We start from the raw sequence: 14,269 nt of genomic DNA, 5'->3' as shown, positions 1-14,269 counted from the left end.
AAGAATTGTGATTACTGTTCATATTCACTTGCACGATTTCTGTACCGGACCTTGTACAGTGGTACCTCTACTTACGAATAACTCTACTTACGAATGTTTCTACTTACGAACAGAGCTCCGTCCGCCATCTTGGATGCGGTTTAGATAGGATTTTTTCTACTTACGAATTTTTAGATAGGGTTGCTTCTACTTACGATTTTTTCTCCCAATGCATTCCTATGGGATTCGACTTACATTTTTTTTTTGACTTACAAATGTGCGTTCGGAACGCATTAAATTCGTAAGTAGAGGTACCACTGTACAAAGATGAGAAGTGCAGCAGTATGCTTGCGCTCTCTCTCTCTCTCTCTCTCTTTCCCTCCCCTATCCTTTTTATACACCTTAACTAGGAGTGGCACCTCCAAACTCAGATCTCCTCAAAAAAAAATCTTCTAAAATATATGTTCCATTATTGAGACTATTAAACAGCAACCTGCCAACAAACAAATTGACAGATGGAAGCAGATAAATAAAGACCATTGGGAGACGTTTCCCTAATTTAGCCATTAGCCTTATGGACAAACAAGGTACCAAAGTTGACTGAAGCACTTGCTTATCTCAGCTATGGAAACTGGAAGCATGAAAAATTATTCCAGTGCTGGATCTTAGAGCCTTCTAGTTAATGACCTAAGTTTAATCTAGTTAAGATAACAAAGGTTTTGGCCATTACTATCTGTGAAGAAGGAAAACTGAAATATCATTTATATCGTATCTTATTTGTAGTTCATTTTCCGTGTTTGGGATGTACACATTCCCATTTAAATGACAGCTGCAGTTCTTGGGTTGCCACAGTCCTGAATAACTGAATTATACCACTGCAAATTAGCCATTAACTAATTAGATAATATATCTCAGAAGCAGCAGCAATGCATATTCAACTTTGCCAGGAATATGTATATTTTCTTGGCCTAAGATGCAGCTGGCAATGCAACTTTTAATCAGCGGTAAACAGAATGCCGAGCTACTTGGAGGTGTGATCAAGAGCTTTGAAGCTTCCATCTGTTTGGCTGAATAAATCTGCAGTTTGGTTTGCCCAAGGTATTACCTGACTGTACATTTTCTTTCAAAGTGCTGTTTAATCATCAAAGAGTTAATCCTGCTTCAGAAATGCACACTTCAGACAGATCCGGTCGAGGGTCAGTTTGTTTTATAACAATCCCCAGCTTTCTATAAACTACTCTGATGCTTTCCGTTTGGTCCTCTTTCCAGGATGTTAGGAAAGAGGTTTATTACTTAAAGAGGAAAAAAGGAAATAGGTGAGACAAATCAGATCAGCAAAATGTTATAATCATGGTTAATTAAACCTCTGATTTCCTGTTCTATCAGTTGGAAAAGGAACACCTATTCTCAAACAACTGCATCTCATAGTTCAAAGGGGTAAATCTCAGCAAATGAAGTGGAAATTCAATTCACGCCTATTTTTGTGTGCTTCCTTTATCATTTGTAAAAACAGGCTAAAAACCTTATTTCTGATTTCTCTTGCTTTTATGGTTTTCATCTCATTCTGTTTTAAATGTTTGTGTTTTTTTTAAGTATGTTTTGAAAGGAAATAGCTCTCTCCAGTTGTATTTTGTTTCTTCTCATTCACACATCCCTGATAAAAGATTACCGAGTTTCTATCTTTCTGATTAAATTTGTTTAATTTGACATCATTATTGTTGCATTTGTGAGCCACTAGTGAAACACAAAGGCAATTTAGTTCAGGGATGAGTTGTTGTTTTTCTGTGAACTACGGCTTTGTTCTGGATTTTCACTGCTTTGGATGGATAATGTTAATCAGAAGATTCTACTTACTCTTGCTACCTTTTTTGTCTACCTTTTATTCTAGTAAACTAAGTGGAAATTGCATTTGCAAGGAAGGAAATGAAATAATTGCGGGGCCCAAGGTCTCCCAGAATGCGTGATGAATTGACCATGAAAAGGATCTTGTATCGACTGTCATAGTTGTTAGGAGCTGTAAAAGCATACGTGAAACTCTGTTGATTGTGCAGCTTGCCTATTCAGCAACAACCAAAAAAGGACACCTTCTTATTTAAAATTATAAAAAGTAAAAACAAATGTCACTGGCTTTGCAGAGGCTATGTAGTCTTGGTGTGGCCTAGTCATGCAGCCAGTAGACAATGGCCATATTATGAAACTGCTGAATTGTGGGTCCATTTGGCAATGTTTACCTGGGGCAATCTGAGCAGCCTTTCAGAATCTACTGCTGATTAGGGGAGTACCCCTGTGTGGGGGCTACAAAAGAGCAACTGCTGCAGGGGCCACTTAGCTGTCGCCAGAACAAGAAGACACTGATCGGTATTTTTAAGAATTGCATAGTCTAATTTATATTTATAGATACACATTAGAAATAGTCTGTTGCAGAGGTGCTAACGTTGTTGGTAAATTTCAAGGCTTGACTTGCTTTCAGCTGAATGTCCTTTGACGGCTCCTTTAGGCTAAAGTAGCTGTCACACGTGGGGATTTTGGGGTTAGGGCTTGCTTTCTTGTGGAACCTTTGCCAATTTAAACCCTCTTGGGTTTGCTCAAATGCCTTAATAGTCACATTATCTTGTTTTGTACTTGGCTGCCCTGTTTATATGAGCATTCCCTGCATCTATGTTTGCATGAGTCACTGTTTAAATATTGTAGGCATGTATAATTGTACACAACTCTGTGGCACTTTTTGAAAGACAATGGAATATGCCTCAAACCGCTGCGTTAGCAGCACCAACGTAACTTCCCCAGGATGCAAGCCTAGGCAGTGTGTATGGAAGTACTGGGCTGTCTAGTCGACAAGACCCGCTCTTGGCCTCACTGATGTGGCCCAAAGGAAAGCAGAGGAGTATGTTTGGCACCACCTTGGCTGCAGGAGTTGCCAGAAGGAGGCATACAAGGCGTCATCCTCTCAATTTGCCAGAGCTTGTCATTGCAAGCAGAAGTCCCTAACCCACCAAGGGTTTGAGACCCATCAGCTACTCTCACCTGGTTTAGCTGGCCAGTTGAAGCCGTTCCCAGGGTGTGCTTACTTTCACATGCTGACAGCTTCTAGGAGCCACAGGTGAGAGCTGTGTGCAGGGTGGGGACCAAAGGTGGAAAGACTACCCCAAAAGGAGCACAACATGTCCCCCCACCAGAGGTACTACCACTCCCCTAAGATCCCATATATCCCGGGGGGGGGGGGAGAGAGAGAGCACAATGATAATATATGAGTAGCAAATAAGTACTGTAGTAGGATGACAGAACCATTCTGACAAAACATGAGTCAAGCTTTGTGGCATGAGGACAATGGACAGAATCCACATTACACTGAACAGATATTTGGTGTTGGTGTTCCATGATTCTTCAAATAGCTGTAGTGTGGGGGCAGTGGTGTAGCAACAGACCATTGTTGTTCAGCTTTTTTTAGGGCAGCCACTGATTTCAGGGATGGGAAGCGGCTCTGCTGCCCACAAACTCCCCTGCTGCCCAGAACCCCAACCCCCGATAGCCACCGTGCCGCACTACAGACCCCCGTGGCACCCAGTGGACTGCCCCCCCCACCGCCCCTGGCTAGCTACACTACTGTGGGGGGGGTGATCAGACTGTAGTGAGATGGGAGAGATTTTATTTTAACCCTTCCTCCTTGGACTGTGATTTTGATAAAAAATTGAACCAGTGGCAGTTTCCCTCCTGTACGTGTGTGTCCCTGTCTCCACAGTCCTGATTGTTAGCAGATTGCACTGCACCTGCTTTTTAAAAAATAATTTTAAACAGAATTATTTTTTAAAAAACAACAACTATGGCCTGGTTTGAGATAATCATTTCCTTGGTTTATGAAGCTGACCAGTTTAAACAGGCCAGTGTGTTTAACATAGCATATAGTTTGGCTGTCAGATATAAACTTCAGAAGGCTTATTTCTAATTCATTGTGACTAAAATATACAAAGGAGAAGCAAAGGCTAAAGGAACTACCATGTTTAATGGCAAATTTATGCCCACTTATGTATACTTAAGCCAAAGAAGAGCAGTTGGATTAATATGTTACGGCATGGAATTGCAGCATGCTATAATTTCAGAAAGGCTGTTGTGAAGTCGAACAACTCCTTTTATTACTACTACTACTGTGGGAAGGACAGTGGGTTAAAGTTGCACCAGAACAGATTAGCTTTCATTGTAACAAATATTGTAAGAGTACTTGGTCTGTTGTCCCAACAGCTTGTACGATCTTCTCCTGGGTGTTTTTCCAAGAAAGACCAGATTAGTGTTGTTGCATGTTGCTGTCATCATATTACTTCAAAGCTTTGGGGGGGGGATTTCAGAAATTGTCAACTGCTTTGTAAGCAACAACAGGAATGAACAAAACATGTGCCATGTCATTGTATTCCTCCAACAGCCCATTTATTTAGTGTTCTTGCAATTTGCACTATCTTTCAGCGCTTAGAAAAACTTGTAATGCTTTTGCACTTATTTTGGCGGCCTGGAAGAAACTGGTGATTATCCTGGTGATTATTATATTATAAAAAGAAGGCTAAAAGATACAGTTTGCAGTTTAAGAGAAGAGTTAAGACATTTCCCGGTTGATTTATGCATCCCAAAGCATGAACACTGCAAGTGTTTGGCTGCCTCATAAGCAGCCAAACAGTCTTGCCTAATTCTGCTTGCTTACATCTTAACCTCTGCAAATCCATGGTTTCTCTTGGTCTTTTGGCCACAATCTGTTTCCACCTACATGCTGAGAACACTGAATGAAGCCCTACTTTTGCACTGACCACCCTACTTTTCCAATATGCTTTCATTTAGGTTAGAGAGAAAACTTAGGTAAGTAAGTTGCATATTTTGAGGGGAGAACAAAGTTGATTGATGGAGGATGCAAAAGGAGGAGGCATGACTCGAGGGAGATGGGCACTGGAACATGTACAGTGGTACCTCGACTTAAGAAGACGATCCGTTCCGCGGACATCTTCATAAGTCGAAGTCCGGATGTCAAAGCACTGCTTCTGCGATTTTGCACTTCTGCGCATGTGCTCAAGCGCAGAACGCGCGCACCGCGAAAAGACTTCCAGGGTTGTCAACTTCGGAAGTTGAAACCTTCGGAAGTCGAATCATTCGGATGTCGAGGTATGACTGTATCTGTTTCATAACAAGGCAACATGCAAGTCAATAAAGGAAGAGATCTGTTAAACCACACATACTAGTTTGCAACAGGTTGGCACTATTTCAAAATAAATGAATTCAATATTTAGAATTTAAAAGTAAAGTAAGTCTGCTAGTTTTATATGTTCCGTTATCCAATATCATTTATTTACAGTCCACTGTCCACTAACTCAAAGTCACAGGAAGTGAAATACTTTTAAAAAGATAGAAAGAAATCAGAAAACAGTCACAGGATGTCTTAGGGAGAATTGTATTGGCTTGAATAGTTACATAGCTATTTTTTCATTCATACACAAGATTGAATTTTGCAGCTTAAGATAAGCTTTGCATGAGGTTTGCTGTCATTATTAAGAATTTATCATTAAAGTCCGCTGTACATTTGAACCCAGCTCCCATGCTCAACCCAAGTTGCAGAGGAAGTGGTTTAGGGATGAAAGACCAAGAGAAAATACCAATGGATGGAGGCTAGATTGTGTATAATATGTGAGACCTAATCCAATTGTTCTCTGCAAAACACAGAAGGAGTTTCATTTAGGCAGTTTCTTCAGAGAAACTAGGTGCTAATTTTGTTCAGTGTGGAACAGTTCCTGACGTTCCTGTGGTGTACGTACACGGATGGGAAAGTTGCTGTATCTTACTCTTCCAACCTTCCCCCTACTCCCTTCCTTTTACTTAGTACATTCTCTGCACTTAGTAAAGATTTCCATGTAGTAGAGGACTCGGTTAACAGAAGAAGCCACATATTGGGTTAGGTTTAATCTGATGATTTTATACAATTAAAGGATTTTCTCTCTTTCCCTCAGTTGTAATCTTAGCACTACTGAATTGTCTACTGGCACTGCAGGAAACAGCTCAGTCTTAGAGAGAGTCAACTACAAAGGTTTTCTGTGTGCAGTTTGTGCATGGGCAATTAAGCTTTAACAACAAATTGGAAAGAACAACAGGATGTGCTGGAAGCTGAGAATCTTCTTCCTTAAAAGATTGGTGCCTTGTGGATGGCAAAAGAAGGGTGCGTAGATTATGGTTACCAGATTTTTTTCAATGAATCCGGGGACACTTTTTTTAAAAAAAACTGAGTAGCAACAGGGAGTCAGTAGTGGGGATGGTGAGGCAAAAGACCCTGGGCCCAAGCATACATGCATATTGTATAAAGGTGCAAAGCCCTTCTTTCACACCCTGTGAAACATGAATGTACAGGGGGTTTTTTAATTAAAAAAACCACTGGGCAACGGCCGGCCGCCCACGACTCCCCAGCCTCCCCCGATCAGTCAAAACAAAGGGGGAAGGGGGCAGGAGATCACACAAGACACATCATATGGGGATTTCTGGCGAGGAAAAATGACGGACACCACGGCTGTGAGCAGCTCCTGAAGCAAGCCAGAGCCAACTGCGCTACCAGGCTGGCTCCGGGCTGCTGAGGCTGCCGCTGCCACGTTTCCTGGGTACAGATTTGCAAATCCGGGGACTGTCCCCGGCAGCCGGGGACATCTGGTAACCCTAGCATAGATACATCAGAAACATGCTTTAAAACAGCAGTTTCAGCATCTTCTCGCTGCTCTTTATTGCATGCCATACAATGGCTAGAAGAAATCCTAAGAATATTTCTTAAAAATGAGATCTAGCACAAGGTCTCCAATGTCATGTCCCCATTCATATCCACCTTCCTATGCTGCAGGAGCCCTTAGCATTTCTGCTCACTATTTTCTTTATGTATCTAATGTGTTGTATAAGTACTACTCAATGAGATTACTCGGGGGTAAACCAGGATCCTGTTACTTCAAACAATACCCTGATGGCTTGTAAGCATAGAACTCTATGGGGCTGGCCCAGGGGCTCTAGCTGGTGCAAAATGTTGTGGCTAGACTGCTGGTGGGGACAGACTCTGACCAGCACATAGCTCCAGTACTCAAAAGTCTGCACTGGTTGCCAGTATGCTACCAGGCCAGGTTACAAGGTCTTTAACAATTTGGGTCCACGTTGCCTCAAGGGCTTCCTGATCCCCAATGTCCCTGTCCAATCACGGAGGTCTTTGGAGGAGGAGGTCTTTGGGGGTATTACTTGTAGTAGTCTTCTGTGGCTCAGATGCACGATTCATATCCACCAGGTGCCATATGTTTTAATAATTCCAAGGTGACAAATTAGTTTCTAGTTACCTTTGTAGGATTGGAATTAATGAGTCTAGAAGCTTTACATTCAATGGAGATATCCCATAAACTTCAGATAGAGAATGTTGTTCTAATCTAGATTCTAGAGCAAGATATGACAATGTTCCCATTACTTCTACAAATTATAAAGGCCATTTGTCAGACTGTCATGTATTTCAGAGAATTGTTTCATTTTTTTTAAGGTTTCAGTTTCAGATTGTAGTAAAGCAAATGCTGCATCAAAACCAAGAGGATTTGAGTGTGATGGGATGCCACCGGAAAGGCTGTTTAAAATACCTAAATAAATAAAGTTTCAATGGGAGATCAAAAAACTAAGGCACACATATTCCTTAGTTTATGCTCTTGTGTTTGCAGTTTGGATTAATACTATTTCTTCGCATGAAAATGGTGGGCAGGCGACCTATAGCCCTGACTCTCATGCGGAGTACTGTCTTATCACTTTTCCTTTCCATGTCATGATTTGTGTTATCTTTCGTGATGTATAAGCCCTTGCACTGAGAGTGGCAGCGGGTGTTTGAAATTCTTGACTGATGGCAGTTATTATTAGAATGTTTGTGTAAGCTTACACAATAAAACCCCAAGCTGTTACTGTTTATCTTGTTAATTATGTCTTTAGTTCTTAATTCAGAGGTTAATAGCATTTAGCTGATGTTTAAAATCTGGACTGAGTGCTGCTGCCATTACATAAACGGGAGACTACAGCCAACCTTTCTTCAAAAAAATATTTGCTTTCTTCTTTCTGCACAACTATTAATTTGCATATTGACTTTCAGAACCGTATTATCAATAGAGTATGCACAGAGCTAGAAGTTAAGACTCTCTGTCACTTCATATCTGCTTTCACAAGTACTAAACACCATGCCATACAAACTGGTTTATAGGTCAAAAAACGCCTGAGTGATCCTTCATAGCAATACAGTGCAGACTTATTTTTTTCCCCTCCCAACTGACCTACCCACAAAAATAGTATGCACAGATAGCATTTTTAAAAATCAGTTTCATTGCAGCTGAAACTTATTCCAGAACAGAAGAGCAAAGTTTCACCAATGCCGCTGAGATTTTTCCGGTATGAAGTAGGGGCTGAGTGCAATCCCACCATGATCTGCTCCTGTACAGATTGTGTTCAGAACAATAAAGTACCACTGACAGTTACAATAAAGCTGAGCGGGTTGTACTCTTTTATAGAGAATTCAAAAATCTGTTTTGCACTGTGTCGTTAAGCTGTGCCAAATTTCAGCTCAGGATACAGTGTGGTAAGTCAGCAGTAAACACTTGAGAGAGATTTTATGGTTTTTAACAATAATATTGCACCGTAAATAACAGCAGTTGTGTAAAAAGGGGACTTGGGGGCGGAGATGCACCAAAGGAACCCTGAGCAGCAATTTTATTTTGTGCTAGAACATAATCACTGGGTTTTGCCATTAAACTGTGTTATAGTGACAGACTTTAATCTCCCATTTTTCTGTCCTCAAAGGTGATAAATATGATTGCTCTGTTATCCTTTTTTATTATTGTAAATGACACAGGCTTCACACTCTTTGGCAGTGCATCCGCCGTTGGATTGCTGCCATCCACTAATGCAGGCCCCCTGTGGAGATCCCAGTGAAGAATTATACTCTGATTCACCAGATTGTGTTAAATAGTCCAGCTGTTGAGATTTTGAAAGATGGTTACCTCTAAAGTGATTTATTTTTTTTAAAGACCTTGGCATTTATGGCTTTGACCATTTTGATAGTGTTGGGGCAATCAGCTTTTCAGAGGTAGCATTTTCTAAAATAACTCTTCTTGTTGTTTATGTCACTTCCAAAGTTTCATTCGCAGTGATGTTAAGGGGGGGGGGACCTGTTCCATTTTCAGCAAAAAAACAAAAATAAGCACCAGGCAGAATCTGCATAAAATAAGACTTTGGGATTTGAATAATGGCCAAACGGACTTGCAAAATGGATCGACTAGAGCCAGGTTCTGAATTAGTTAGTCTCAAGTTCCAGTGTTTGGTGTGATTCTGATGTATATAATTTGAACTGTGAAGATCAGAGGAAGAACAAGGTTTTGCTGTTATAAAGTAGCAATTTATTGTTGAAGAAATCTGGCACCTGAACGTAAAATTCTGCAAGGATGACAATTTGTTATTTCTGTGATCTGGCTTTCTTTCTTTAAAACTGTAGGGCTTTATGGCTTTCCCGTCAAATCAAATACAAAACAGTTGAAATGGCAGCATTTCTATTTCACCTTGCCTTTGCTGAGTAACCTTCCTTCCTGAACAATTGCCCAAACTGCTCCAATAATAATTGGACCAATCACATCAATTTCGTTCTCCCCAAAGGATTCTTCTTGTTCTTTCTAATACTTATAGCTTCTTGGCAGCTACCATATTCTGCACTCAAAATAGCCAAATAATCTGTACTTAGTGCTTTTGAAGTAGGGATGCAAGCCAGTTAGTATGTTAATGATTTGTTCCTATATTTACATGTTGCTTTGTGCTTCCAGGTCATCAGCCAACATGGGGCTTAAAAATAAGGTTGCTGGTAAAGAAAAGGAAGCAGAATCCATGGTACTACTGAATCCTGAGAAAACCAAAGAGCACACGCCTGGACATCTGAATCAAGACAAGGGGACTGAAGAAAAAGGTCAACAGCTTCATAAAGATACTAGAGTTGGGAAAACAAAAGAGACTGGCAGCTCTCATTGCTAATTTATGTGCTAAAAGGCATTAACTTCTGGAAGTTCCTTTCAGTGAGTGTCAGTTGTTTCATTTGTGTATACTGGGAAGGGCTTAATTCTGTAGGGTTGTATCCAATTTAGTCGTACTCAGAGTAGATCCTTTGGGTTGGATTCAGCTAAGTTGTTGCAGTAGCAAAAACCAATGCAATAAGTCTTGCTAGCACACAAGGACTTCTCCCGCTGTGTGCCCCCTGCTACCTCCCCAAATCTGCTCAGGTCAGGAAACCCACCAGAACAGCACAAGGGGAGATCATTCCATCTGGCAAGCAAAAATGCTTGCAGTGGTTCAATTTCCATAGTGCAGCCTGGAATTCTACACATTTAAATTAATGGATATAAGTAACGTACATCTATTAATTTCAATGGGACTACTTTGAGTAGTGCTTTACTGAATGCAACTCCTCCCAGTCTCTAATCATGTTACTGTGATCATTTATTGAAATAACCTTAAGTTATATACAATTTAAAGTCTCACATTGGACTTTCTCCTGTACAGCAGGAAAGTTTTTACTTAATTACTGTATTGGGTTTCTTTCTTAAATTATGCAATACATCTAAATTTATTTTGATATTATTATTTTATATTGATGCCTTTAGGACTGAAAGCTCACCAAAACTGATAGATTAAGCCTTATTTAGGTAATCACAGAAATGCACTTCTACTGATAGATGCAGCCACAAATCAGTTTTAGAAAAGGAAAGATTAATATTACTCACCTTAATAAGCCAAGATATAAGCGAGCCTTTTGGCCATCCATGTAGTCTCTTCACACAAGCAATCCAACCAACCAGGAAGTCTTTCCTTAATTACAAGGTTAACAGATTTGGAACAAGCCAGGGTGTTGAGCCACATTTTGATGTTGGTCAGTGAGGATGTATGTGCAGCCAAAAGGCTTGTCCCAAATGTACTAGGGAGTTCTCCACAAGACTTAAGGAATTCTGAGCTACCACCTGATTCAAAGGGTCTTCAGCTACAGTCTTGTGCATTCACTTAGGCTATAAGTCCAATTAAAAACAGTAGAACTGAGCACAAATGTTTAGAACTGCACTGTTAGTTAATTGTATTGCTTTTGATAGATCACTGTTTGCATATATCTACATATGGCGAAGAGGCACAGTTTTTAAGGTTATATACAAATACCGGTATGTTGTAGGAGATATCATCATAAAAGACACATTCCTTCTGTATCATGGGGAATGCCAGTGGTGCTTTTTTAAAAGTTCTGCTCATAAATATTTTCCATTGATTCATTGCGGTGCACAGTTCTTAAAAATGCTCTGGTCTGTACTAGAGTATGCCTTATGCACGAGTAACATGTACATGGAGCTGCAGGCAGCTGAATCATTTCACAAGACCAAGTGTATAGAAATTTGTATTGAGCTGACCTTCTCTTGTGGCTCCATATTTAATAAATGCAGGTATAGTATCTAGGATCAAGTATAGGTAGCAGCTTCTGTCTGTTTTAAAAGGCATAAGGCTTAAGAGAAAAGGGCTTTCCTTTTTCCTTCTGTGATGGAGCTCATATTTGGAGACTTCCCTGGCTTTTTCTGGCCCACATAGGACCAGTCTGGATAATCGGCCTTGGTGAAGATTTGACATTTTCTTCCCCAGTTTTTGATTTTTCTATTGAAATGAGGCCGCATTTTAATGTTGTATTTAGCCTTGTTTTTAAGTTGTATTTTAATCAATTGTTTTATATCTGATGTTAGCCGCCCTGATGGGGAGGGCAGGGTATAAATAAAATTTATTACTATCAAGAGCAGAGTAATAGAATCTCATATGGAGACCACCAAAATTCCATTCTCCATTGCATCCCTCCAGTGAGTAGATTAATGAACATTTGCATGTGCTGTGCTGCCTAAAGAATATTTACTTGTAAACCAGCATGTACATGGGCCACAAAGCACCAGCCTATATATCAGGCATGTCAACCAGTAGATCATGATCTACCGGTAGATCCCTGGCTGATCCTGGTAGATCGCGAGATCATCCCCAAAAGTGCAACAACTCAGCAATCCTGCCCCCAAAAAGCTCAACAACTTGGAGCAACCCATATACCCTCCACCCCACCCCACGCACGCTCCTCCTCCCTCCAATGACAATGCGTAGATCACTGCCAGTTTTTTTATACTGGGAGTATATCGCAGCCTCTTGGGAGTTGGATGTGCCTGCTATATATGCTGCAGTTCTTTAGTGAATCAGCACCAGGCTTCTATCTTTTATTCTACTGTAAAATGACACCTGAAAACAATAGCCTGTCAAAGCAGGGTGGGTTTTTTTAAGTAGGTGAAATAGCTTACACAGCACAATTGTGGCATCACTCATTCCTCCAGTGAAGACAGTGACAAATGTGTTTTTACAGAGTTTTCACGTTTCCAAAATCAACATGCTTTTTACACTACAGTGAACAGGTGTGATCAGGACTTTCTCCTTAAAAAAAAAAAAAAACTTGATCAATTTAATGTTTGAAATTGGGTGGTAATGTTCTTCAATGCACTGAGATTTTAATGATAGGACACAATGATCAGTAATTAGGATTAAAAGATGTATGTGTTTGGTTTGTTAGCTTGCTTTATAGTAGTTTTTCAATGCTTATCTTCTGAAAAGCAAAACTATTAAAAGCTGTAATCCTATACAGTACACACTTCCCTGGGAGAAAGCCCCACTGTCTGAGTCAGGGCCAGCCCTACCATTAGGCAGAGTGAAGCAGCCATCTCTGGCAGATTTTGGGTGCCATGAAAGGACAGCAAATAATTATTTAATTTCTTGTTACTGTGTTTTTTACTCCCAGGAAGAGGTGGTTGTGGGATTTTCTGCCTCAGGTGTCAAAGTAACTTGACCGGCCTAAGGTACATATGCACCATGACCAAAGGTGCACAATTTGCTTGCACTGCCTCAGGCAGCAAAATGTATTGGTCGAGACCTGCTCTGTTAGATACATATAGGATTGCATTGTTAGTGTGGTAACTGTGTGTAATTTTTATTTTTATTTTGCATGTTTGTTAAGCAAATAATGGGATTGATCTAATCATTTAACTTTCATAAATATGGGGAAACATGTCCATTTGCTTTCCATGAACTTGCCCTTCAGTAGGTTTTGTTTCCTACTAATTGTGTTTGCACTTAGATATCAGTTTGATTACAATGAATTTCATATGACAATTTCTAAAGGTATTTTTTCTTGAATTCTTACAGGAAAATGCAAAAAAATGAAAAATGTATTTCTTTCTAGTTAAATTATTTGTTATACTATGATATAAATTATTTATCTTTTTAATGCTGCTTATTAAAAAAAGGTTTTTGACTTTCCCAGAAATTGTGGCATTTTGTTGTTCTTTCCAGCTTTAAGACAGGGGTAGCCTGCTACATCAGTTTTTAGTCTGTCATGTAGCAAAACTGGTGACTGGCCGTAAGATACGGGAATCAAAGATGGGTCCTTAAGACAGACAGAGTCCCAGAAAAAGCACGGGGCTAGCAGTCAGTGATGAAAGCCAGCCCAGTCAAGGTCCTATGTATGTATGTATGAATACAGGTTCTGTATACAGGTTATATCATGCCAATTAACATCCGTGGAAGGAGTCAAATCAAAATATGCATTATTTGTGTACAAAGATAGAGGTCTTCTGTTGAATGGGAAGCATTTGCAGAGAAGATTACTCAGTGCATTTGGCTGCACAGCTGCATTTGAAATTTAGCACTGTAGACTCCAGGGCTGGGAAATGTTTTTTTCAGACGATGGGCAGTGGTGATGGGTGGGGTGCAAAAAATGAGCAGAGTAATGGATGTGACTTTTGCCTTGTACAGCAGGGTATATTCCTGCCACATCAGGCATACAATAGGCATTATAATTCAAGCATATATAGTCAAGTCAGGCAAAAGCACTTGAGGGAGACCACAGAGCAGAACTGGTGAGGGATGTGGCCTGGAAAGAGTCTCAAAGGCCAAATAAAGAAGCTTGGGTGGCCAAATTTGGCTCTGAGTGAGAATTTCATCAACCCTGATCTATTGAAACTTTCATAGAATTTTACTTCAGAGATATATAAACCTGAATTGTACTTTGACTGCTGACACTGTTATTGGAAAGGAAAATCAGCTTGGCAAAGTGGTTTTTAAAATTGTGTGTGAAAATTAATGTCTTAAAACAAAATTATGACAAACATTTTAAATTTTATTATTATGGTGCTTACTTTGGAAAAAAGGACTCCAAAGTGAACACTGCATTTAAAAA

At 40.1% G+C, this 14,269-nt stretch overlaps 1 protein-coding gene across 1 annotated transcript in view; it reads left to right on the top strand.

Annotated features, from left to right (window-relative positions):
- Window positions 1-13,357, top strand: part of SHTN1 (shootin 1) — a 69,880-nt gene extending 56,523 nt beyond the window's left edge. Inside the window, exon 17 of the mRNA XM_035137737.2 lies at window positions 9,807-13,357. Coding sequence (XP_034993628.1) covers window positions 9,807-10,011 — 205 coding nt within the window. The 3' untranslated portion in view covers window positions 10,012-13,357. The remainder of the gene's footprint in view (window positions 1-9,806) is intronic.
- The last annotated feature ends 912 nt before the right edge of the window (window positions 13,358-14,269 follow it).

The sequence above is a fragment of the Zootoca vivipara genome, chromosome 5, assembly GCF_963506605.1.
Source record: "Zootoca vivipara chromosome 5, rZooViv1.1, whole genome shotgun sequence".
In the NCBI taxonomy this organism is placed as follows: domain Eukaryota; kingdom Metazoa; phylum Chordata; class Lepidosauria; order Squamata; family Lacertidae; genus Zootoca; species Zootoca vivipara.
This window is presented reverse-complemented; position numbering and strand designations above follow the sequence as displayed.